The sequence below is a fragment of the Lytechinus variegatus genome, chromosome 5 (genome assembly GCF_018143015.1).
Source record: "Lytechinus variegatus isolate NC3 chromosome 5, Lvar_3.0, whole genome shotgun sequence".
NCBI lineage: Eukaryota > Metazoa > Echinodermata > Echinoidea > Temnopleuroida > Toxopneustidae > Lytechinus > Lytechinus variegatus.
Window position 1 is genome coordinate 16,937,086 of NC_054744.1, and position 27,746 is coordinate 16,964,831.

Sequence of the window (27,746 nt, forward strand, 5' to 3'; positions counted from 1 at the left end):
TTCTTGATTCCCCCAACATGGCCAAGGTTTATTGACTCTAAGTGACTTTGACCTTGGTCATGTGACCTGAAACTCTGGCAGGATATTCAGTAATACTTGATTACCCTTATGTCCAAGTTTCATGAACTAGGTCCATATACTTACTAAGTTATGATGACATTTAAAAAACTAAACCTCGGTTAAGATTTCAATATTGACGATGCCACCACTATCGGAAAAGCGGCGCCTATAGTCTCGCTCCGCTATGCAGGCGAGACAAAAACTACATAAAAAATAAATATGGTGTAAACACCAAATGCCAGAGGATTTATTGAGGGTATTCCCATGCAATTAGTTATAAAAACAAATTAAACTGTTAAAGATGTCTAAGGTAAAGGAGAAAGAGAGGAAAAAAAGAGAAAAGACAAGGAAATGAAAATGAGATTGGATAGATGACAGATGTATTGATTTTCATTTTGCAAGTATTGAATTTTCTTTTGAATGATGATAAAGTAGGACATGATTGTAATTCAAGTGGTATTTACACTGTATAGAATAAATATGTCTTAAACGATAATTACAGGCTACAATTACCTGGTAATTGTAATATTTCTACTTGACCAAGGAGGCATCGTTACATATTTATGCCAATTGTCAATACTGCATCATCAGTAATAATAATAATAATTGGCATTTATATAGCGCTTTATCAATCTACAACTGTTCAGTATTTTTGTATTTTTCACTATAATATTTGTGATCATACAAATACAGTTCTTGTTTACATTCTTGTGTTATTTTATTTATCTGAGTGGAAACCAAAATTCCATATCAATGTTTACAGAGAGTCAGATGTCAAATGAACAATCTTGTACCTCCAGTTTCCTATTTGTGGGTGTGGGGGTGCCAAACTTACCAGATTCTCATCAAGGAAATACAGACATTCTGTGCTCCCAATGAGAATCCTGTTATCACTTCTGTAAAGCAGCTTGAAGACTTGCTGAAGGTTTGTGTTACAATTGCTGTCATTCATTGCCGTCCATGTAGTATAGTTATTTACTGTAATATTAATATTGAAATCATGAAATTTTGTTTTTACAAAGATACATGTACATGTATGTGGAATTTTACTGAATGGGCTCATTATAGAACTTAACTAACTATAGTAAATGCTGTTACTCACTGATGATTTACAGTGTACACATATTTATTCAGACCAAGTTATGAAAGCTTGCATTTATTTAATAGCATTTTGTACACAATCAGGAACCCAGAGTTCTCATATCCATCACCACTTGTTAAAAGAGCTTACAAACATACAATTTTGCGCTATACAAAACGTTTCATTATCATACCGCAATCCCCCCTTCAAAAACTTACAGCCTTGTAATTATTAGTTTTCTCCAATATATCTTTAAAATAAAAACTTGAATTATGACTTTAATATTAAGACAAATGCAAATAAAATATACAAATTAAAAAAAATCAGATGCATGTACATGTAGTACAGGGCAGGTCCAAGCTATTTGACTTGTGACGTACGGGACATTTAGAGACTTTGAAGTTGTGTAACATAAGAAATAAATGCACAACAGCGAATCTTTTATGGATTTTGGATGGCCAGTCATGCCCTCTTTATTCATGAAAAAAATTAGTGATCTACAATTCCATTAACGATGTAATATTTTAATTAATATGCACTGTGACATACAGGACCAGACGAAAGTTGATTTTTTTGAAAAAAAAGTTTGTCATTAAAACTCTGTGAATTGGAATAAGCTGGAAATCTTTCATTATCATGTTTTCATCTTGTATCTTATCAAGTTTCATTAGCCATAGAACTCATTGGTGTTTTTATGTAATAGCTCAAAATATAAACGACCACGCTGTGACATACGGGACATGTGACGTATGGGACATTTTGTCCATGTGCAAAACGAATGGGGAAAGTGAAATTTCATCAAAATTTATAATTAACTTGATGCAAACCAAAATAAGTTAATTTTTACATGGATTATCATGATTGATATATATTTCTTTAATAGCACACACTGAAATAAAACATAGCGAACACTTTACGACCTTATAAATAGTATGAAAGATATCTTGCAAATAATTCCATGTGTTAAACAAATGTGAAAATTGAAATTTCATCAAAATTTTATTACTGGATGTAAACCGAAGTAAGTAAGTTAAGTAAACCTCTCAGATTACATGGATCATTGTGATTTATATATATTTCTATTATAGTATATGATTAAACAAAACATAAAAACTTTTATTACTGGTCTTATAATTATGAAAGATTTAATTAATAACATAACTAATCAATTCTAATTAATGTTATTTAATACAAATTGTATGTTTATTATCAGCCTTTTACCAATATTCAACCACTGATATAATATTTATCTCAATTTACATTATATTTACTCCTTTATTGAAAAATAACCCTAATTAAATTTACATAGAAATCCCATGGTGTGTCCCGTACGTCACACATTTGTCTCGTACGTCACAAAACTTAATTAGCTGATATAATTAAACATGAAAATAATTAAGTAAATTCACTTTAATTTTTTGGATGTATAGTAATATAAATTAGAACTCTCAAAAGTTTGAAGAAAACTGTTAAACTTTTTCTTAATTAGAATCTAAAAAAAATATGCTAAATCTTGAAGTACGGGACACTGCCTGTTGGACACCAGACAATTAACTTAATTAATTAATTAGTTTTCAAAATAATTTTTTTCTCAAATGTTTGCATGAACTTAGCACAACAAGTCCCCACAGAAATATTTTCAAATATATAGTTTGCATTATCTGCAGATCAAAAAATGTGATGTCCCGTACGTCACGCTAATTAATGATTTCTTGGAATCGTGACCTTGGCATTCATTAACTTTACGTTTTCAGAAGAAAAAGATATAGGGCAAAAAAAATGACATACAATATGCTAGATTTAGGCAAAGATTTAATTTTGGCTTCAGAGGGGACAATAGCTTGGACCTGCCCTACAGCAAAAGTGCATGACTATTTATAGATTACTGGTACATGTATTTTATCAGTGACACCTGGTAAATATTTGTAGCCTTCTCCATGTACAGTAGCATCAGATATTTATAAAGTAATTGCTTGCATAAAAAGAAGTAGAACTAGAAGCTGTTTATAACTTATTTGTACAGTTTTATTTACACAGGGTACATTAAAATTTTGAAGACAATCACAAAGAATGCTTCCATTTTGATAAACTTGAAGGAGTTTTTATCATGTGAAAGTTGAAGGTAATTATGATCCCATATCATTGGTAGTCCGTAAAGCTACGGGAGGCATTAACCACATCTAAAATAGACTATCCTATTTTAAAGCCTCCTTTCTGTTTCTAGATTTCCCTGCCCCCCAAAAAAAAAAAAAAGAAAGAAAGATGTATTTAAGATGCATAAGATGCTTAATTATAGTCTCATTCAAACCATAAACATTTATGGTCTTAATCCAGGTATTGCATGTTTATAAATTAGAATTTAAATAAGTAAAACATGTAAAATCATCAGTATGTTAAAGTGTCAATAAAATAGCATATATCAATGTGTAGCTTATCCGGCATCTCGCAACAAAATTGAACACAATTTTAATTCAGCCCAGTTGACACTATAGTGAATTATACTGGTGACATAAATTGAGGTTATAGAATTAAAATTGATGAAGAAATGACATAGAAGCATATTTTTGTGATCTATGAATAAATTTCATATGAATTAAGTATCAATAATTATCTAGTCAAATTTCTTAACTCTGTGTAGAACCTTGGTGAACCTAATGTAGCTCTCAGATGGAATAAAAATAACCAAAATCAATCAACAAATAAATAAGTAATTTTTGTGAGTTTTGAAAATATATGAATAAATTAGCATATTTAATGAGTTTCAAAATTGTATGTTGAAATTTTGTATCACCACCTCGAGCTATCATATAAAGCAAACAAAATTGAATTGATCAACAAATGAAGAAAAAACATTATTTGTGATTTTTGAATAAATTTTGCATAAATTAGAATAAATAATTTTCCAGACAAAATTACAAAATTTTATGTACAGGTTTGGTGAACCTCGTGCAGCTCTACTATATGGAAGAAAAAATATCTGTCAACAAATAAAGAAGAATGACGGTATTTTCTGTGATTTCTGAATAAATTCGCATAAATTAAGTAATTTTCTACTGAAAATTTCAAAATTCTGTGTAGAAGTTTGGTGAACCCAATAAAGTTCTACAAGCTGGAAGAAGAAAAAAAGTAAAAATCGGTCAACAATTAAAGAAGAAAAAGCATTTTATGTGAATTTTTAAAAATATGCATACATTAATTTCGCATAAATTAGCATAAAAATTGTTCTGCATGTACTCCAAATTTCAAAATTCTGTGAAGATTGGTAAACCCATGAACCTCATTGGTGAACCTGCAGAGCGTTGTGGCCCAGTGGATTAGTCTTCGGACTTTGAAACAGAGGGTAGTGGGTTCAATTCCCAGCCATGGCATAATTTCCTTAAGCAAGAAACTGATCCACAATGTGCTGCACTCAACCCAGCTGAGGTAAATGGGTACCGGTAGGAAGTAATTCCTTAAAAAGCTGTGTGCGCTATGAGCGCCTAGCTTAGCCGGGTAATATAGGAGCCGAGCGCCTTGAACACCTAACAAGGTGGATATGTGCGCAATATAATAATAATAATAATATAGGGTATTTATATTGCGCTCATATCCACCTTGTTACATGTAGGTGCTCAAGGCGCTCCTATATTACCCGGCTAAGCTAGGCGTTCATAGCGCACACAGCTTTTTAAGGAATTACTTCCTACCGGTTCCCATATATATAGGGACAGTGATTTTCCGTTTCAAAAAATTGCCTTTTCCGTTTCAGAAAATCTCAAATTCCGTTTCAGCACGTCAGAAAACGGAAATTCCGTTTCCCCATTGACTTTGTACACACGGAAAAGTGACAATTCCGTTTCCTAATTGAATAGCAAAATGAACGTACACTCGCACTGGTCAAACTTTATATCTGCTACTGTACCAACAACACAATAGAATCCATTCTAATCGGATCTATGCGGGTGTAAATATTATTTTTACAAAGACATTTAGCATGCATACATCCTCACCTCTCACATCATTAGCATTATTTCACGGTGAAATGATTTTTCATCGATAATTTGGGGGGTTTTCTGACATCGTTATCATCAGTCAACGGCTTTTGCCAATCCGCCATCTTGGATTTTAAGACCACGATATCGTGCTGTTACATCTTCAAACGTAGAGGGCAGCAACACACGACCGTGCATAGTTGGAACAATATGTGTACAGTGCAGTGAAGCCCAACCCGGCCGGCGCGGCTGGCCGGGTACGGGCGTGGGATACTGTACAATCGAGTGTGCTGATGTCGGGTGCAGTCATTATTTGTGAATTGTCATGATTGTAGCGAAGTGAGATCGTGTTTTCTGGGGTTTTGTGGCCATTTAATATACTCATTTTGTTGTGATTTTGGAGTAATTTCTGTTGCTATTCTGTGTATTTTGAGGGAAAATGCATTTTCCGTGATTTTCCGTTTGAAATGCCACTTTCCGTTTCAAAAAGCATTTTCCGTGAATTCCGTCCGTTTTCCGCGATCGCGGAAAATCACTGTCCCTATATATATACCCTATATTATTATTATTATATTATTGTTATGAAGCTCTACCAGATGGAAGAAAAAAATCAAAATCGGTCAACAAATAAAGAAGCGTTTTATATGACTTTTTAAAATTATGCATAAATTAATTTCACGTAAATTAGCATAAAAATTGTTCTAGTCAAAATTTCAAAATTCTGTGAAAATTGGTGAACCTCATGAAGCTCTATAGATTGAAGAAAAAAAACAAAATCAGTCAACAAATAAAGAAGAAGCATTTTATGTAAATATTTAAAAATTAATTTCGCATAAACTAGCATAAAAATTGTTTTTTGTCAAAATTTCAAAATTCTGTGTAGAAAATGAATGAACCTCATGAAGCTCTACCAGATGGAAGAAAAAAAATCAAAATCAGTAAACAAATAAAGAAGCATTTTTTGTGAATTCCTTTTTGCGCATGATAAAAGATTCTATGCATGATCAGAGGAAGGTCATTTGTACTAAAGTGACATTGTGGTTTAAAATCTAATGAGATAAGCACCAACTTTGATGATGTCTTGATTATTCATATATTCTTTTGAATAGTGGTATTCCTTTACATCCGCAAAAAAACAACAATGCGTTCACTAACGACAGGTATTTCACAGTTTGCCAAGTACATTGTGCAACTGCATCATACTATGATATGCATTCACTGCAACATACTACATGTATGATATGCATTCAAAGTAGGAATGCAACAAAGACCTTTATAAAGTGTTCATTGGTGTGCTATTCTAGTCACCTGGTCTATTCAATTTCTTCATCCTGCTATGTAAGGCAAGCTTACGTAATATCTTGCTTTGAAATCTGCCTATCCTAATGAAAAGAAATGAAAGGAAATTTGACCAAAATTTTCCAGAAGCAACTACGAACTGGTCTATTAGCATATTTAATGAATTTCAAAATTGTGTGTAGAAGCTTTGAATCCCCCAACTAGTGCTATCATATAAAGCAAACAGAATTGAAATCGGACTTGAAATGGCGAAGTACATGTAGTAGCATTTTGAAATTGTGGATGGATGACGGACGCCACGCCACGGCATAAGCTCATCCAGCCCGAAGGGCCGGATGAGCTTAAAACAAAGAACACTGAATCATGTCAATAACTGTTGAAAAGTGTATTACTTACCATCACTGCAAAAAGTTTCAACTTTTGTTGTAGTACGTATGGCCTTCCAATTGGCATGCACCAAGCACATTAACGTAGCGAAGCCAAGCACTTTTAGTAGCCTTTGACAAACCATGATGTCAACGTCTTTACCTTCTCAGATCTACATGTATATATGGGAATAATGAATTATTATAAAGTTTTATAAAAAAGAACTTTGGCTAATAAAATACAATACCAATTTATGCTTCAAATTTCAAAACAGCTCTTTTTTTCTATGAATACTTTCATCTTCATTGTAATGCGATGAAGGCAATGAATACATACATGTACGTGTACATACAGGTGTTTCGTTGTTCTTTAAGAACATACATGTACATTGTATGAGTATAAAGACTGCATTTTAATGTGGTTAATAAAAATGCATGTATTTTGAACTCTTAATAATAGATCTATCTTATTAGGCAATGTATCCAAGCTAGTGAGTTAACTTATTTTAAGTCGCTCTTTGAGGCCCACTGGACCAATGCTTTTAAAGCGCTGCAATACATGTACATGTGCATGTACAGCAGGACATTAATTTTTAATTGCATTCACAGAAATATGTAAACATCCAAGTCTAAAACTACATCTTCAATCCAAGTTTGGGTGAAAAGTGACTTATGGTTGCAGAGTTACATGTACATGTACATGTAAGTGTCTTAAGAGAGTTTTGCATGTAAACTTTAACGCTGACCTGAAAATGACCTTTGACCTTACCATGTGACCTCCGACTGCAGCATAACATGCAGGTCCCCTAAGTCCATCTACCCTCTAAGTTTGGTTGAAAAGTGACTTACAGTTGTGGAGTTATATTAAAGGTTTGTGAAGGATGGACGATGGACAGCATTTGGATCTGTAAGTCTCGCCTTCCGGTGGGCGAGACAATAAAAGCCCGGGGGGGGGGCCACTTCCATTCACGAGTGGATACCATGCGCGACCATGGGGTCTCAAAAAGCACCCTAAACACGTAATTTCCATATTCTGAAAATGCACCCCTTAACAAGTATTGGCGTGTGAAACCCTACCCTTAACAAGTATTGGAAACAAAACGATTCTCTTTCCAAACGAACCCCTAAACAAGTACAGGAATGTGTTATTGTAACGGGTCCTTCGGTCGTCGGCTTTACCTTATTTGGTTTAGTACGACCCCACCTTCTACACCTCACGCAAATTGTGGACTCTAAACACGAAGTGTTGAGGCAAAAGGACATCCTTTTATAAAACATTTTAATTTTGTTTTATCATCCCCGCAAATTCGACCCTAAACACGTAATTTTCCTAGTGAAATAGATACCCTTTTTTCATTATTTTTGTGTTTTTGACACCCTTATTACGTTACGTACGTAACGTGCCCTATCGTCAAAAAGACATCCTTTTTACATGTTTTTTTGGTCGCGCATGGTATCCACTCGTCAATGTACATGTAAGTGGCCCCTCCGGGAATAAAAGGTGCTGGAATTATCCAGCAACTCATTTTCTCTGATGACATGCATATTTTCCCCCATGACATGAAAGCAGTTTAATCATTTTGTGACACTTTTTGATAAATGAATCTACATTACATACATGTGTACATAAAGCTGTGCTCGCATGCAGTCAACCCTTGTTGATGCACACAAACAAAACTTATGTTCAGTAGCCACCCAGCCCAGCCCCGCCCCCCTCACAAGATCCCTGTTTACACATCTCCGTTCCCCAGCCATGCCTGAATAGTCCAGTGCGAACACCCAAAAGCTTGTAGCACGCATGGCTGAACATCAGAGTTACTTTTTGTAAAAACTCACCATTACCTAATCTATTGCATATTGGTGACATTTCTCTAAAAAAGGACTTGGAAAAAATACAAAAGATACAAAATAATTCTTGATTAAGATTATATAGACTATGAAAATGCACACACAAAATGTGGTTTAGAATGCCTAGAAAGAAGATGGAGTTTGCTAAATCTCTTTTAAAAAACCCTAACTCTAAACTGGCTACCAAAATGGAAAAATGTCTCAATCTCATTAAAGTGTCCCAAACTTTGTTCAGATTAAATGCAAAACAGATCGTTTTAGAAAAAGTGCAATTTCAAATTTCATTGATTTACTAAATTCTGAATAAATTTTTTCTTTCATAGCCTTGAGATCAACTCAATTTTTTGGCATTGTTTTTATAGTCTTCATTTCAATCCAGTAACTAATTGAATTTTTAATTGTCTAATATCCATCACTTTTTGATATTGTATTTACATAGTTTTTTCCATTCTATTTTATTATATTTAATGAATTTTCATGCACACTTGCCCTTTAAATAATATTTATTATCTATGTAAACATTTTATTGTAAACATGCTACATGTACATGTAATTTCAGCCTTTTGGCTGTGTAACATGTATTGTTCTTATACAAAATAAACCATGATTGAATTGAATTGAATTGCATTCCCTCTATACCACAGGCGCGCAGAGGCACAGTCCTAGCACTAGCTTAGCACACATGTACTTATGTAGTAGCACAATCCATTTCAATTGACCATTTTTCACACTGCCCTTATATTTTTAGTTCCCAAGACCCCATTTCATGGTTTTGTGAGGCACACCCAATAATGCCCATATAATTTGGGTGCCCCCCCACACTCCCCCGGAACTGTACTCCTAATATGTATCTAAAATTCAATTCACCTATTACGTTTACCAGTTCTGCCATTGCTTGTTTACATGAATGACCCTCATTCAATAAAGGCATTTTGCCAAAATGATTTCCTTTAATTCTTGTTTATGAATTACAATATACATGTATGCTGTAGGTGATGCATGTAACACCAAGTTTATTACTTGGCTAGCATATACATGTATAAACATAATATAGAAGAAGTCATTATTGTATTGAACTTGTCAAAGACACCATTCTCACAACAGTCTTCCTAAAACTAGTTTACTGGAAATTAGTTTTACGTGTTATGAGAACGGTCGAAGCGATCCTGTATAGCGATCTTCCAAACTTGTTCACAAACCCACCTCGCGATGTAGTTTTCAAGATCGCTTTGCCTAATTAAACTGGTTTTAGCATGAGGATACAACCATTCTTCGGGAAGCGATCTTCGCACATTTTGAGCTAGGGCTGTTATCGATAATTTCTTCATCAATACTTGTCAACAATCACTTGTTTTTTGCCACTTTAGCGATATTGATATCGTTTCTCTCGTCATCAATAATACCTGCTATTGCGTAGGGACACCATGATTTTCCACGATTTCACGGAATTCACAGAAAGTGACTTTTCAAACGGAAAATCATGGAAAACATATTTTTTCTCAAACTGCACAGAACATCAACAGAAATTACTCTAAAATCTCAACAAAATATGAAAGCTTACTAGCCACAAAACACAATCTCATCCCCACTTCCCTATAATCATGACAATCCAAAGATCTTGACTGCACTCCACTCCATTTCGAACGAATCGAAAACATCACAAGCGCAAGCTCAATTTAGCTAAGTACCAACTAAACTTTAGCGTAGATGCCATGTGTTGCTGCCCTCTACGTTATCTGCATTTCAGTAGCCAGCTTCAAAGTTGAGGTGCAGAAAATCCGATTGCGCTAAGACTGCGCTGATTCTTTTTTGACCGCACGTAGAATAGATCTTCCACAGCACTGTACATACATACTCCTGCACAGACTTTACCCAACCCTAAAATAAAGCTAATAACGTGAAAGGTGAGGATACATGTATGTTAAAAGATGTTATGTCATCATTTACGTCCGATGAACGCAGATTTCTAAGCGTTCTTGGTACAGTGGCAGATACAAATTTTGACCAACATATGTGACATCGCTTTAATAATAGAAAAAAAAATGCGCATTATGTTCTTTTGTCGATAGTAATATAGATATCGAGATATTTTTAGCGCGATATATAACGATAACAGCCCTTGAGCGCACTACTCCACACACTGTGTATACACATAGAATGCCTAAGCTGCGGTTTTGAATTTCACGTGAGACGTGGCACCCCGCTGACAGCGTTCCTAAAGCAACAAGACCGCGTTACGAAAACCACTTTCAGGTGATCAAATGGGAACGCTAGCAAAACAATCTTCCAAACTGGTTTTCTCGACCGGTGAACCAGTATTAGAAAGTATAATGAGAACGGTGTCAAAAGCAAAAACCATAACTTCCTTGTTCACATACATGATCCACATACAATATGCATGAAAAATTGAGAGCCATTATTAGCATCAATACAAGCTTGGCAATCTTATTTTGGAGAATTTTTCATTTACATGTTGATGATCTACATGTAGTAATCCTTCACTTTATTTTGGACCACTTTGACTCTCAGAATATTTTCGGATGATGAGGTTGAAACCGTGTGCATGTGCATGCTTTGCAACAACAAAAAAGCATGCTTTACTTTTTTTTGACCCACGTAGACTGATCGAACATATCCGACATTCCATGTTTGGACAAGTCTGTGAAATAATTTTAGATCTCCTTTTTTTCCTCTCCCTCTATAGCTTCTCGCGACCATACGGCAGTCACTTAGTAGCTTTATTCTTGTAAAAGAGCATACATGTAGATACATGTATATCAAATAGCTAAATTTTTTGGAAATTTCATGTAGGCCTACTTTGTCCTGAAAATTGAACATTTTGAGCAATGTGATCCTGAACAAGATGTGTAACAAATAATTACTGTCAGCGTGATCAGCGGAAGCAGAAATCTTTTATACGTGTTCTGACTTGATCGAAAAGGGGCCTGTTATAAGGACTGTTTGCAGAAACTTTACCCATGAAGACGACACACACATGTACATTTATTTCAAAATAAAATAATGCGAGTGCGAAGCGCGAGCTGAAAAGTTTTGACATTCTGACCTAAAAAAATGGACATACATGTAGCACTTTTTTAATCATGAACAGGATAGGTATATACATGTACTATACAATTGATGCGAGAGGAAAACAAACTTGAGATTTCATGCTTAAAACGTAACATTCTAAGCAATTTTCTAATCATGAACTTGATACTGTAGGTATTAACTATACAATCAACAGCCCGCACGAAGCACGAACATGAACAAAAATGAGATTTCAGACCTAAAGGCCACCGCACACCTTACGAACCGACTGGCTTGCGACTGAGTGAGGGGAGATGAGTCGCAAGGCAGTCATAAGCCTCGACACCGCACACCTTGCGATTCGATCTACGACTCACGCATGCGCTTTTTGCTTTTTGGCATAGCATCTGAGAAATTGCGCTTACTACTGCGCATGTGCGTTGTTTGCCATAATATGCGTTATGCAACTCCGCTCTCTGATTGGCTGGAGGTTGGATTGAGCTTGCGATCCAGTCATAAGGATTCGGCATGTCAAATCCTTCCGATTTTCCTTGCGACTTGTCTCTGACCGGCCTGCGACTCTGAAGCCGACAAGCGCTGTGACGTCACCTCTCCCCTCACCCAGTCGCAAGCCAGTCGGAGACCGGTCGGGACGTAAGGTGTGCGGTGGCCTTTAAAACACTGTTTTCATATTTTGTGAATCAGGAAAAGGATAAGTAATTGGGTAGTTTCCTACATTAATAATGTGAGCGCGAGGCGCGAGCAGAAAATCTGTTATATTCTGATCTGAATCTTTATAATTTAAGCATGTTTTTAAAAAACAGCTGTGTATATCAATAAACATGCCTGCATATGTTTAGATTTAATAGACCATAGAATCTAGGCATTCTAAATACATTTTTTTTCATATTATGAAAATATGAAAATCAAATAATGTGAGTCCTATGGGCGGGGCATAAAAAATGGATTCAAACATCACGAGTCATTGAAGTCCAATTCCACCAAACAAGTAGATTTGAATGAAAGAGAAAAATCAAAGCATACAGTATAAATTCAAAATCATAAATTGTCAAGCTTGAGAGTACAAGTAAGAAAGCTGATGCTGCCAGTGCTATTTTTTGTGTATTGTTTTTTTTCAAATTTTGTACAAAAAAAGATTTGACAAGAATGACGCTCTTGAATGAGTCACTGTACATTCCAACAATCACAATTCCTATGTTCACGTATTCATGCATGAAGTGAACATGCACAGGTATGCACATGTTTTATTATGTACAGTAAAAAAAAAAAGCAAGGAAATGTTTGTCTGCAAGGCAACAAGTACAGTACATGTAGACTTGGTTAAAGGAAACCAAAACCCAAGAAGAGAAGTAATCTTATCGGAAAAGATAAAATGAGAGGAACAATAAATTTCATCAAAATCGGTTATGAAATAAGCAAGTTTTTGGAGTTTGAAAACTCTTGTTGGACTTTCTATGGGCATCCTCAAATTGGCAAATGTGCTTCAAAATGGCTGATTTTGTGGACAATTCTCCATTTGTTTTGTACACAAATTTTCAGATTTTCCTCATTATCTTTCAAATTGCATCTTGCCTCCTTCTGAGCACAACATACGTCATGGGAAAATATAATCCACACCATATATGTCAAGGTCAGGAGATAATGTGAAATACGTAAAATAAAGGGGAAAATCTGAAAATATGTGTACATGTACAAAACAAATGGAGAGTTGTCCACAAAATCAGCCATTTTGAAGCACGTTTGCCAATTTGAGGATCCACACAGTAAGTACAACAAGACTTTTTAATCGTCCATAACTTGCTTATTTCATAACCGATTTTGTGAAACTCTTTTTTTTAATTGTTTTAATTGTTCCTCTTATTTTACTCTTTCCAATAAGATTGCTTCTCTTCTTGGGTTTTGGTTTCCTTTATTATTAACACTGACAATGCCAAAGAAATACAGATCTATGGTATTTGGTATAGGCCTACATGTATGACTTTGACATGTACATGTACTTTGGCCAACGCCAGGAGTGTTCAAGGTACAGGGCTCTTTATCATTCTAATCAAATTCAGACAATACTCTTCAAATTCAAACATGTACAGAGAAGCAAACATGTACCTATTAAAAAGAGACTTGAAAGATCACAAAATGCATTTTCGATTGGATGTTAACATCATATATTGAACAGACATACATGTTTCAAGCAAAGCAATCATGATAATGAAGCTCACTGGCTCAAAAAATCCTATTCACACAAGTCTTTGTCCTCACTATGGCGCAGTTGCTATGCAATGCATTCCGTAATGCATTGGGGGTTTCCCCTTTTAGTGTTGTTAGCAGCTTGAACATGTAGTGTACATACAGTAGAGTTCAGTACCAGATCAGAGTACAGTACAGACACACCCATTCTTGACTGACAGGGCTGTATAATACAGATACACTAAAATTGGCACTCAGTCCATATTCAATTCCTATATTTTCCTTTTGGTTTCATCATGGGCTTATCCTACAATTTGGTCTACATGTAGGCCTGCATGTACATGTAATTAGCCAACTAGTTAACCCTACAAAGACTGAGGGGGGCCATCATGGCCCCCAAACACTTCGAGCAAAATTCCTGAAACGGAAAAAATAGTGCTGCGAAATTGTATGACTTTAAAGTCTTGCGCAACTTTTGAGACTAAATTTGCGATATACAGGTATAGCATCGCAATATCACATAACATTTTTCCGAGACAATGTAATGCCGAAAACGGCTTTGTGTATAAAAACAGTTAATACCGTGTTATGCACATCCTGGTCGGTATGCAAATGAGGAGACTGATGATATGATGACATCATCCACTCACTATTTTCTTGTATTTTGTTATATGAAATATTCAAATTTTCTCCTCAGTGTTACATGTAACTACATTGTAAGTGAAGCAATAATTAATTCCTCCCTGAAAATGTAGAATTAGCATTAATACTACATGGTTCAGTAAAGTTGGTCCATATTGTCAAATCTGTAAAAAAATGAAATATTGCACGATTAAAAAAACGAAATAAATAGTGAGGAACATTATCCACTGCCTCTGTCTGATTTGCATACATGTACCTCTGAGTAGTGCATATCACTGTTTTGTGATACATTGTAAATAAGTGAAACTTTTAAATGTCATACCGGTAACTCTCTTATTTTACATCACTGTACATCCAATTTTGATATTTTCAGCATTATGCTCAATTGATTTCTCCCTTTAAAAATCAACATTTTTCTGGGGTGGACTTGACCTTTAAGCTTTACCAAAATAACTATCCCATCCCCCCCAAAAAAGAGATAAAATAGTCGATTGAGCAAGTCATGTCACTTTATAGCATGGCATCACCATCACTTCATAGGATCGAATTTGATCATTGACATGCAAATTACAAGTAACATGTAGTTCAATAATGACGTCAGCAAGTATCACTGGGCCGACAGTGCATGCGCAAATAAAACAGATTTTCAAGCAAAATAAATACTGGTAGACTCGGCCAAATTTGCACATGTGCACTCGGTATATTAATCAGCCAGTTTTGTTTGTAATTTTGAAAACGAGTGAACAAACGCAGCCTTTTTTCCCCTTTTTTTCAGGGTCTGGCTACTGCCTTGATGTCAGGATTTAGACCTTCATCAATACATGTAGAATTGACGTGGGAGCATGATTTCTTCTTTTTCTTTAATTTTGGGTGTTTTTAGTACCCCAACCCGAGGTACATGTACCCATGTATTTTTTACCTGCGGCAGCCTATCATACATGTAGTTACCTTCTGGACTCCGTTCCGTCAAGTGGGCCGGTGCTCTCTGGGTTAATTATTAATTTGACACTGACAGAAAGACTCAGCCCTATAAATGACAGCACCAAGTATTAGAAAAGAAATGTACATGTATGTAAAAGTGTAATGCGAATGACCATGGAATCGCCCATATTCGTTATTATTTTGCATCTGAAAACATAAAATTACACGAGATTACAAGAGGAATCAAAATATCGTTTTCATTCACAGGATTGAAAAAATCAGAAAATGTTTTTTTTTTAAACTCCTCCAAAACAAGCCGATTTTTAAGTCTGATAATAGTAGACGATGAGTGGCCAATGCCGGTCTAATATTGCTTTTTCACTGTCATTGACCTACATTGTAGTCCTAGACCTACATGTAGATGTAGATCCAGAGTAACAGTTACTAGAAAATAGATCTAGATCTAGTACAAATTAATTTTTAGACTAAACTTAGATCTTATTATCCCGTCCAAAATTACGTGCAAAAAATAAAATACAGGTAGATCTACATGTAACTGTTAGGCCTAAACTATCTTTTTTTTATTATAAAGTAAAAACAGATTAATCATGTCAATTTCATTGTGGTCACACAGTTGTAATGAAACCGTCTGTGACTGACACTGACTGTAGGTATGTGACTATCGCGTGATGTGATCTCATCTCAATATCGTGGCAGCGGTTACTTTAAATGGGTGTAGATTTGGAAGGTTCTCGCCAGTTCAGCTTATTTTCACTAATGATGTAGCTGAGAAAAATCCCCTTCTCCTCGATGTCAAATTTTGAAGATCGGATGCATGGAAGTTGGATTTGGCTCATGTGAAAGTCTAATGTTGTCTTTACCATCGTGACCGACCCTGAAGGTAAGCTTTGACAGTTTTTAAGCTTAACAGCTTATTAATTTCATATATTTTTCTTGGTGTGTGGTGAATATAAATCAAATCTAAACATCCCATCATTTATTTTTTACTTCCTCAAAATTGATTTTAGAAATAGCAAACTGCCAAAAGAGCTGCATGATTTTAAGCGACCATCATGATGAGTGCAGTGTCGCCAGGAGCCATGGCATGGGTGCACTGGCTCAGAGGGGTTATGCTAGCAGTTTGTGCATCGCATTGATTGAATTATTATTTGCTTTTGAGATCTAGAGTCTACCGTACTTGTTTATATTTATAATACTACATCCTTTGATGAATATACACATTACACAATTTTAGATTGTTTTCAGACTCTAGTATTTTGTTGTAAGATAATCGCGATGTCATTTATCATTTACTGAGGCAAACTAAAATATACCAAATCAGGATTTAAAAAAAAAATTTGCAGTAGTGAGATTTAAATAGATAACTAATTAATTTGCTAATTGATAATTACTAATCAATACATTTATCAAATACTGCAATACTGAGGTCTTTCTGTAAGTATTCAATGTTTTGTCATTCTTGAAAGTTTTATTTAGATGTGTTGTTGCAGAAGTTCCTGTCAAAAAATTCCAAATAATAAGGAAATAATAACAAGTCTGTATGTTCGGTAATGAATTTATGAACAATTAACTTATCAATTTACTAATTGATAATTACTAATTAAATATTGAATGCATTGATCAATTAAGACAAATATTGATAAATTTGATATCCTTTCTCATCACTTGTTTTTACTCAGTTTTATAGAGTAAAATGGATGATTTGTATAATTTTGTAAAAAAAAAAAATTGGGTGGTCACGGTGGTCACACATTTTGAATGGTCGCAATGGTAAGACAATAATGGCAATAATAAAATCAGATTTTTAATATAAAAAAAATCATAACTCTCTTAATATTTAGCCTAGAGTAATGGTTAACATACCATTTTCAATGGTGTTTCAGCCCTTTCCAATGGACTAGGTTACAATGGTTGATTTGAAGTACGGTGTTCAGTGTTGGTGTTGGTGTTGAGAGCGTGAAAAGGCTGCTGAACAAAGCCCCACTCATTCAATGAACAAGGTTATGATATAACCTTGTTCTCAGTTTACATCTCCATGTGACAAAATAAGGGTGGTAATGTTAGGCTTATTTTCTATTTTTTTATGGGACACATGCTTGATTTTCTTACACTGTCGGTTTTCATTACAGCTATTCATCATATAACTTGGCTCTTATGTAAATTTATTTTTTTTAATTATTTGTTTCTTAATTAAAAATAGAGATTGAAAAATTGAAATTTTCTTGCCACATTACTTTCCACCAATAGAGGGCGTACATAAAAATATGCCCAAAATTAAGTTTTTGAGCGCTCTGGTGAATACAAAAATTATTCCCAAGTTACTAATGAAAAATAAATTGCAACTGTATGGAAATTAGTAATTTTGGTCACAAAAGTGATATTTGAATGAATTTTTAAAGTGTGTGCTCAATACAGCATTGGCATACATGTACCATAGTCATACCTGTAGAACAAGTGCCGAGCCCCAACACCGAGCCGAGTTCAGAGGAAATACAGATCGCGTTATCGATATCCTATGACGTCACGCCTCTGCGCTTTTGATCATCTCAACTTTACGCGAGAAATTCTCAACAAAGAAAGTGAAATCGGGAAGAAATTGCAGTAAAATCTTATCGTACAGAACGCACACGTAGGTTAAAATCACTGCATTAATCTGGGGCCCGTTGCAGAAAGAGTTGCGTTTGAACGCAAACCAAAAATCAATCGCAAGTCCCAAATGCGCGCTGTTGATTGGTTGAAAATCAAGTTGCGCACGATTTTCAGAGTTGCGATTGATTGCAACTCTATCTGCAACTAGCACCAGAAAGCATAAATATTACATTTCATTAAAATGTGTATAACTCTAATGATTTGCGCTCATCTTAACTGTACTAATAGATAATTTTACGGGTGTGTTCGCCTCCTCTTGGTGAACTACAGTTCATCAACACCAACATCAACACCGAACTTGATATCACGATTTTCCCACTTGTTCACTGCTATCATCTGGCCTGTGGTTATTACAGGTAGGACTATGGTATGCCAATGCTGTATTGAGCACACACTTTAAAAAATCATTAAAATATCACTTTTGTGACCAAAATTACTAATTTTCACACAGTTGAAATTTTTTTTCATTAGCAACTTGGGAATATTTTTTGTATTCACCAGAGCGCTCAAAAACTTGAATTTGGGGCATATTTTTGTGTACACCCTCTATTTTCATTTTTCAATCTCTATTTTTAATTAAGAAAAAAATATTTTAAAGAATAAAATTTACATAAGTGCCTAGTTATATGATGAATAGCTGTTATGAAAACTGACAGTGTAAGAAAATAAAGCATTTGTCCCATATAAAAAGAGAAATTAAGCCAAACATTGCCACCATTATTTTGCCACACATGGGGATGTAACTGAGAACAAGGTTATATTATACATGTAACCTTGTTCATTGAATGAGTGGATTTTCCCAATCCCTGGGGTTGGTGTTGGTGAATAGGGAAATTGCACGTAGATCGTCAACACCAGCTGTAATGCTCGGTTCAGCAGATGACATTCAACACCAGAGCTCAACACAAACTGCCCGAAATACGTCATATTTTCCGAGGTCAATCCCAACACCAGCGTGATTTCAAGTACGGTGTTGTAGCTGGTGTTGGTGTTGTCCCAACACCAACACCAGATTTCAACAACGTTCTTGAAATCACCCAATGTAATTCCATGATTTTACTTTTTTTCACATAGGCCTACGTACCTACTGACTGTGTCTGTCACTCTGTGTTGACAAACACACAACATTCACAATCACACTAGTGTTAGTCTGTATCTGTCCTCAGAATTAATCGACCAAGGAAATAAATCTCACTCGTAAACTGCTACATTTATGACAGAATGGCAGATTATTGATTAGACCAAAAGCTTCGGTTTCTGTTATGTTGGTTGTTCAGCTGAACTTCGTTGGCTTCACTCACCAAATACAGAGACCGAAGTTCTAGCGCGATTTGTACAAGGGACTCAATGGCCATATGTTTATGTACTTAAGATCGGATAAAACGGGGAAGTGAATTTGCGCGACAGCCGAGGTAAGTCACTGTTTTTGTTCCTTTTAACTTGTTTTTTCTCTGTTTTTTGGCAATTAATGCTAAGAGGGAATATTAATTTGCATTTTGGTCGCGTTAATTTTCAAAATTTTTATTCATTAAAGACAAAAATTGGAGAGCCCCGAAGGGGGGATTTTGCATTGCAAGTAGGTATGTTGCAAAAAAAATAAATCTCAGAAATAAGATGTTTTCTTCATGGCATCATTTAGAGCTCATCAAGACCTTTAATTTAACACCTTATTTATCTCAATAGCCCCAGAAATAAGAAAGTTATTGCAGTTTTAAGGTCATATAAATCGCCTATTCAATTCTTATGTATTCCTTTGTTTTTTAAGCCAAAAGTTGTGATCTTAACTGGGACCAAGGTGCACTAATAGAAAACAGCAATGCGCATGCATTTGCATATGGAAGTGCCCCAAAACACTCCCAAAAATAACAGACGCCGCCGAAACAGGGACATAAAAAACATCTTTAGCGTCAGTAGATTTCATTCAAATTTCACCACAAGATAGTTTAAATGTTGCTCTATCGGGAAGAATACATTTTAGAGTGGGATGATACCTGTAAATGTGAATAGCAAGAGGTTGAAAGCGAGGCCAAAGTTCCAGTAGCACACAGAGTCGCAAGATCACCAAGTGAGAATTTTTTTCAAGTCTATACAGCTGCCATAAACATTCAACTACGTAAAAACAATGATGCCATGGGGAATAACCTTTCCTTGCACATGCAAAAACAATACAAAGCAATGCCCCCACAGTCGCCCTGCAATTCTAGCCAGCACACTGTTGTTGTTGTTGAATATGATGGCGCTCTTCAATCTCTCCAGATTATACGCGCCAGTCGCTTTCGTAAGTAGGACGTCGTCGGCAAAGGCGATCCATACGACGTCAAACCATTGGTGACGATTATACATGTATGACGTATTAATATAGATTAGTTACCCATCCACCTATTATATTAATAGGTCCTACCAAATTAAACATCTTCGAGGAATAAACATTTTAATACAAATAGAGAAATTAAATATCGCGCGTGCTAAATGATTGTTCGTGAAAAGGGCACAAAAGCTAACCAATCGGCTACTAGCATGACTATATTTAGATACATGTAATTTCTTAAAATCTTCGTTAAATAACAGTTCAATTGTGACATCACATACAATTTCTTGTCCTTCTTATTCTTTTGTTTTGTCTTTTCTTATTAATAAGAAATATCAATCCTTCTTTCATGTCTAATGTTTGAAGAAAAGGACACACACCTAACTGTCAAAACGGTTAGTGGCATATATAAAACATAGTAGTTCCCGTGTATAATCGGGATTAATTAACAATTGTTTAAGATTCGGGTCATTTATCTTAAGTTTATTAAACATGATGCGTCTCTCCTTTACATATTTTGAACAAAATAAAATATAATGTTCAATAGTCTCAAATACATTGCACACCTCACAGAGGCCTGAAGAGTGCTGTTTAATTTGAAACATATAATAGTTTAATTTGCACTTACCTATTGTGATTTGATGAAGGAGGCATTCCTCTTTCCGAGAAAAACCTTTTCTATAAGCCTGCTTAAAGACATTATCATGAATAGCATATAAAAATCTACCATTTCTCGACGCATTCCAATGCCTCATTCAGAATGCACCTAGAGGGCGCTTTTGCAACATATGCTTCTTCTTCTTATATTGGTTTGAGTGGCGATTAGTCATATTTGACTATTGTCGCCATTTACTCTATTAATAAAAAAACTCACTTCTCACATAATAAAATTATTACCAATAATAATTTATACATATGTGAAATATTTTTCATGTGCATCCTTCTAATATGAAAAAGGGATGATTATGGTACAGTTTGCCGTAACTCTAATCAAAATGGCATATAAACAAATCTTCGCCAAAAACAAACCGCTAGCTTCAGCTCAGTTCCAACTAGTTGCGCTTGCCCTGTCCTTTCAAGATGCAATCATACCGGTCAGCACGGTACATTGTGCCGATTTTTCGGACGTAAATGCCTAGGTCACCCATGCATAGACGAGGGGGCGCTAGTGTACCTGTGCTTACAGATGGGTTAAACATTAAAATAATTTATTTCTTCTTTTTTAAACAACAACAACAAGGCGAAAACACTTGTGGGCTTTGTTAGTTATATGTGCAGAACATATTGTATATATTATATCATACATTATTATATATATATATATTTTTTTTTTTCTTTTCACATTAGACTTGTACAATCATATCCTTTCATATTTCTTAATAAACAATACAATATAAAAAATAGTACATCACTCCTTACTAAAACGTTTCGTTCTTGAAACGAAACGTAAAAGTGCTTTCTGTATCCCTGGATCATCTTTTTTTAAATACTCCATTATTTGTCCAGGCTGTGATTCATTCAAATCTACAAGGAGCATTGATCTTTCAATTATATATTTTGGACAATGTAAAAGATAATGTCTGACAGTTTCTACCTCACGACATGTATCACAAAACCCTGTTTGATGGATCCCTAATCTATGTAGATCTTGGTTAAGACCAGCGACTCCAAAACGGAGACGATGGAGTACAGTTTCCTGTCTCCCTAGATTGCATTTATATGAGGGTAACACTGATGGTTGCAACTCTTTCAGTGCTGAGTTAGTTTTATTCCATCTTTCTTGCCAAACTATCTTACAACTTTTTGAAATAAGTTGCATAATCTCTGATAATGTTATTTGATTATGAATTTCTATTTTGTTTGATAAAGCTTTTTTTGCGCAGGAGTCTGCTATTTCATTTCCTTTTATTCCACAGTGACCAGGGATCCACTCTAGGTATATATCTAAACCTTTATATTTAAGTCTTGTAGTAATAGTCAGAATTTCTGTGATAATAGGATCGTCTTTCCGATTCTGTAAAGATAAAAGTGCACTTAATGAATCACTGAAAATAACAACACCTGTATATATATCTAAATGTTCTATCCATTCCAGTGCAAGAATAATCGCAATCAATTCCGCCCTGTAGGAGGAGGTGAAATTAGATAACCTTTTGCCTTGGTAAAAAGAAAAATAAGGTACGCAGAAAGCGGCTGAACTAATTCCCTTTCAGGAGCTTTGGATCCATCAGTGTATATATGGAGTTGGTGTGACCATTTTGTATGTATCAATTCCAAACTCAGTTGTTGCAATTGTATTGGATGGTCCGATTTCTTAATTTGTGAACTTAATTCAGTAGATATAACTGGTGGACAAAATAACCAAGGGGGAAAGGCTGGAGAAATAATATTTTCAATACTAATTTCTTTTCCTATCTTGGATTGAAGCCTATAACCAAACGGTTTACTAACGTTCTTACCTTTAAGATAATCGAACTGCCAACATGGTTTGATACGTGTTATTAATGGGTGATTACTATGTCTTTCTATATTTTGTCTGTACTTGCTTGATAACATTTGCCTTCTTAAATCTAAAGGAGGTTCTCCCATTTCCACCTGCAGAGAAACTAGCGATGTCAACGGCAGCCCGCCAGCACATATTCTGAGTGCTTGATATTGCACCGAGTCTAACAACTTTTTTGTAGTTACTGGAGCACTATCATAAGCTTGACAACCATAATCAAAATTTGATCTAATAATTGCCCTGTAAACCATGAGTAAGGACTTAGATGAACTTCCCCATTTAGTTCCTGTTAAACTTCGCAATATATTTAGTTTCCTTTTACTTCTTGAAACTACGTTCTCTATATGGGGAAGCCAAGACAATTTACTATCAAATATCATTCCTAGGAAACGGTGATTATTTTTATAAGTGAGTATACTCCCTTCAAACTTGACTGTTGGAGGTGTAACGTTTGTAAGCTTAGTGAAAAATACCGGAACAGTCTTCTCAATAGAAAAATTGAATCCCCAGTCTTTAAACCAGGTACATAATATATCTAGATAAGTTTGTATCCTTAATCTAATATTCTCTACATTTTTTCCAGAAAACCATATTGCACAATCATCAGCATATATGGATATTGTCACTTCAGGATCAATTGGAATATCTCTCATCATGACATTATATAAGAGGGGGCTCAGAACACTCCCCTGGGGGAGTCCGTTATGGATTTGGAATGTTCTGGATTCAGTATTTGTAACTCTTACCTGAAAGGTACGTTCTGTTAGATAATTTTCTAAAAATTGTAACATATTTCCTCCTATACCACATTGAGCTAGTTTGTACGGTAATCCATCAATCCAAAGACTGTCATAAGCCTTTTCGACATCCAAAAATACTGCAAGAGTGTGCTCACTGCAATTGATAGATTTTTGAATGTCATTTTCTAATAAAACAATATTGTCAGTTGTACTACGACCTTTTCTAAAACCGCTGATGAAATTAGGCAATAAGTTATTTTTATCTATGTACCACTGCAATCTATTTTTTATCATACGCTCTATAACTTTGGCAAAACAAGATGTAAGTGATATTGGTCTGTAAGAGATAACGTTTTTTGAGTCCTTACCAGATTTCAAGATTGGCACTAAAATTGAGTGTTTTAGAGAACTCGGGATATCCCCGGATTCCCATATTCTATTAATAATGTTCAACATGACTTCTTTTGTGTTTTTTGGCATATTTTCGTATACAATGTATGGAATATTATCTTTTCCTGGAGCAGCAAATTTAGTAGATTTAACTGCTTTCTCAAATTCATTCATCGAGAACGGTTCATTAATGACATGTTCATTTTGGTAGAAAGAGTTTTGTACTTCCTTGGTTAATGTTTTATTGATATCTTGTTTTTTGTGTCCTAAGGATTGGAAAAAAGTTCCAAAAATCTCTACTCTCTCTGGTAAGGACGTAATGGCTTTACCTTTCTCAATCAAAATAGGCATATTTTGTGATTTTTTGACAGGTACGCCATTCAAACGTTTTATACATGACCATATCTTTGTCTCTGGCATGAATCTGTCTAGTCTTCTGCAAAAAGCTTGCCAATATTCTCTTTCCGCTTTCCGGAGAACTCGTTGGGCTTCTGCCTTCTTTTTTTTGTATTCGTTAATTCTATCAAGTGTAATTTTTCTTGATAGATGGTTTCTTATTCTATTTCTTTCTTTAATCTTTTCAGTACATTCCTTGTTCCACCATGGGACAGGATTTTTTCCTGTCTTTCTTTTTTTTGGAATTGCTTCATGAATACATTCTTTCAAGCGTTCCATAAATGTATGAAAAATGTTCTGAATATCATCTTCAGAATTAATTATTTCATTTTTTATAATATTTTCACATTTGTATGCAAATATGGGCCAGTTAACATTCTTAAAAGAGATATGTTCATGAGACATGTTATCTTTGGCCAGATTACTTAGATTTTCATGATTTTTTTCTTTCTTTCCAAGTGTTATTTGAATAATAATTGGAAAATGATCACTCCCAAAAGAATCTTCCATAACCTTCCATATCACCTTACCGGCCAGTAATGGGGAGGAAATACTCAGATCTAAGCACGAAAGCTTTCCAGTACAAGGATCAAGTCTAGTTCCTGTTTTATCATTCAATACTATGAAGTTATTCTCATATATAAATTGCTCAATGGCTTGTCCATTTCTGTCGGTTTTGTCACTGCCCCAGAGGGTACTATGGGCGTTGAAATCACCTAAGATTATTAGGTTATCTGTTTCATTAACATTTTTCAACAATGTGTTTAGAATTGATTCGTTTAATTTTTTGCATGGATTATAAAAGTTGATAATAGATATTATTTTATTGGTGACATATATGTTAACTTGTTGTAATTCTAGACTTGGATCATTGATTGGATCTTCGTACTTAATCCTATCGTGGATATATATTGCACAACCCCCTCTTCGCTGACCTTCCCTATTTCTTGGAAGGCATGTATAATTTGGAATACAAAGTGAACTATTATCATAAAACCACGTTTCTTGAACACAAATTAAATCATATTCTTTATTTGTTTTTAAATGATTAAGTAGCTCTTGTCCGTGCCCTAATAAGCCCTGAGAATTCCATTGAAGGATGGAAAGTAGGGCAAAGAAAGCGTTAGTTCCTGCGTTGTTGAGTTATGATTTCCTTTTTTTGTTGCCGCAATCTTCTTGCAGCAGTTAAAATTAAAGCATTTATTTCTTCTTCTTCTCTACCTTCAGTTAATGACATAATTAATTGACATATAAAAACAACAATTTGTTCATCACTGGCTAAACTTATGAAATTAGGTGTGGTATTCTTTGTCGATGTACCAGCTGACCTGTTAGCCTGATCTTTAACTTCAGACAGTGGTGTATCCCTTTGTTGGGTGTTGACAGGAAAGTTAGTCTCCATAGGTAGTTCGCTCGGAACCGTTGCTACCTGTGGATTTGTAACTTTACTCTGGTTATCTGTTACATATGTTTTTACTCTTACTTTAGGTACTGATTGGGAAAATCCCTTAGCATCATCAGTGACTGTCTGTGTGACTTTTTGTTCACTTTGTGTTTTCCAGACCTGGGATGCTTCAGCATATGTTAGCTTTCTTATTATCTTTATTTCTTGTACTTCTTTTGCTTTTTTGGCCTGCTGGCATCCTTTGAATGCTGCGGAGTGTTCACCTCCACAATTGGCACATATTGGTGTCAATTTCTTCTGGCATTGATCAAAATTATGATGATCTCCACACCTAACACACCTAATCTGAGATCTGCATATGTCAGCAGTGTGACCATACCTTTGACACTTAAAACATCTGGACACAGGAGGGATATATGGTTTTACTGAAAACATCTGGTAGCCTAGATTGATATTCTGAGGGAGATCTGCCAGACTGAAAGTAAGAATCACACTCCTCATAGGAATAAAAATAGGCTGATTATTATCAGCACCTTCTCTTTCTTTGTCATTTTTGTTTCTCTGGTCTTTCTTTACTATTCTTTTTACTGCTGTCACTTTCTGGTCTCTCAATTCTTCAAGAATATCCTCTTCTGATGTTTCAGTTGGGACACCATATATCACTCCTTTAGTTCCCGACCTACTTTCCGTGACCTTTACTGGTATATTGCCTATGTTTTGAATCTGTGAGATGGATTTCATCTGCTTTAGGTTGATACATTTTACCAGCAACCCAGTGCTAATGGGTTTAATAAACTCTACTGGTTGTGAAGTCACATCTCTGATCGCTTTTTTTACTTTTAAGGGATCAATATTCCTTAAATTCAATTTCTTCTGTCTATCTATAGGTGCTATAAATAACTTGAAATCAGACAATCTTTTGGTTGAAGTAAAACCTGGAGTACGATATGATGTATTCGAGTCAGAATCTGACGATGCGTTTTGATTGATATTTTCAATTGTAATATCGTCACTCTTTTCTCTTTTTCTTTTTTCTGGTTGGTACGAAGTGCTTTTTTTTCGACGTGGTCTTTGTATCATCCAGATTTCTTCATCCGTACTCGTTATTGTATGGTCCGGCTCGGATGTCGCCGCCCAGTCGCCATGATTGGCCTTTGGTAAAAGGGCGGGAAATTTGAATGTTAGTACGGTACGTATAGGTGCGACCTACGACATAAAGTAAGTGTGAAGTGCTCAAAAAAGCCCACAAATGCTCGCTTACCCTGTCACTTGACCATAGGAAGGATGTTCCAAATGCACAATTTAGTCTAACAGCGCGATATTGGTAATTTATAGAATTTTTCTGATATTTTCAGAGATAGTGAGTTGCACGTCCTACTCAGGTCAAGCTTCTTCTTCCCAAACCATACCTATTGCAAGTCCCCTAATCATGGTGGCAGCAGAATGTCTGTGTACGAGGAGAAAATCAAATTTTAAAAAATATGTTAAGAACTCCTCGAAACAGACAGCTGCCAGCTGTCTAATTATTGATTAGACCAAAAGCTTCAGTCTCTGTATTTTGGTTGTTCCGCTGAACTGCGTTGGCTCACTCACCAATAGCTTCAGTCTCTGTATTTTGGTTGTTCCGCTGAACTGCGTTGGCTCACTCACCAATACATAGACTGAAAAGCTTGGAGGCCCGTACGTACAGACAACGTATTTTAGCAGTAACATTAGATCTAACAGTGGAAGCCCGATTTTCCGATCGTTTTTTGTACATAAAATGTCATATTATGAAAAAGAAATCACATCCATATTTACGAAAAAATTTTTAAAATTCAGAAATATCGTACCTTAGTCGTTAGACCGCAGTTACCGCGTACCGCTAATTCTTTTGAAATGATCATCGAAACATCGTCATCTTCGATCCTCGTTG

General features: G+C 35.2%; 1 protein-coding gene across 2 annotated transcripts in view; it reads right to left on the minus strand.

Moving 5' to 3' along the window:
* The window catches only part of LOC121415590 (semaphorin-2A-like), a 62,869-nt gene that overhangs the window by 33,285 nt on the left and 1,838 nt on the right, over positions 1–27,746 (minus strand). Inside the window, exons 1-3 of one of the 2 annotated variants that reach the window (XM_041608859.1) lie at positions 13,852–14,007; positions 6,808–6,949; positions 896–1,038 (exon numbers count right to left, since the gene is read on the minus strand). In XM_041608859.1, the coding sequence (XP_041464793.1) occupies positions 896–1,038; positions 6,808–6,922 (258 nt within the window). In that variant the 5' untranslated portion in view covers positions 6,923–6,949; positions 13,852–14,007. Of the gene's footprint in view, positions 1–895; positions 1,039–6,807; positions 6,950–13,851; positions 14,008–27,746 lie in introns of those variants that run through there. The other variant, XM_041608858.1, reaches the window with a different exon arrangement.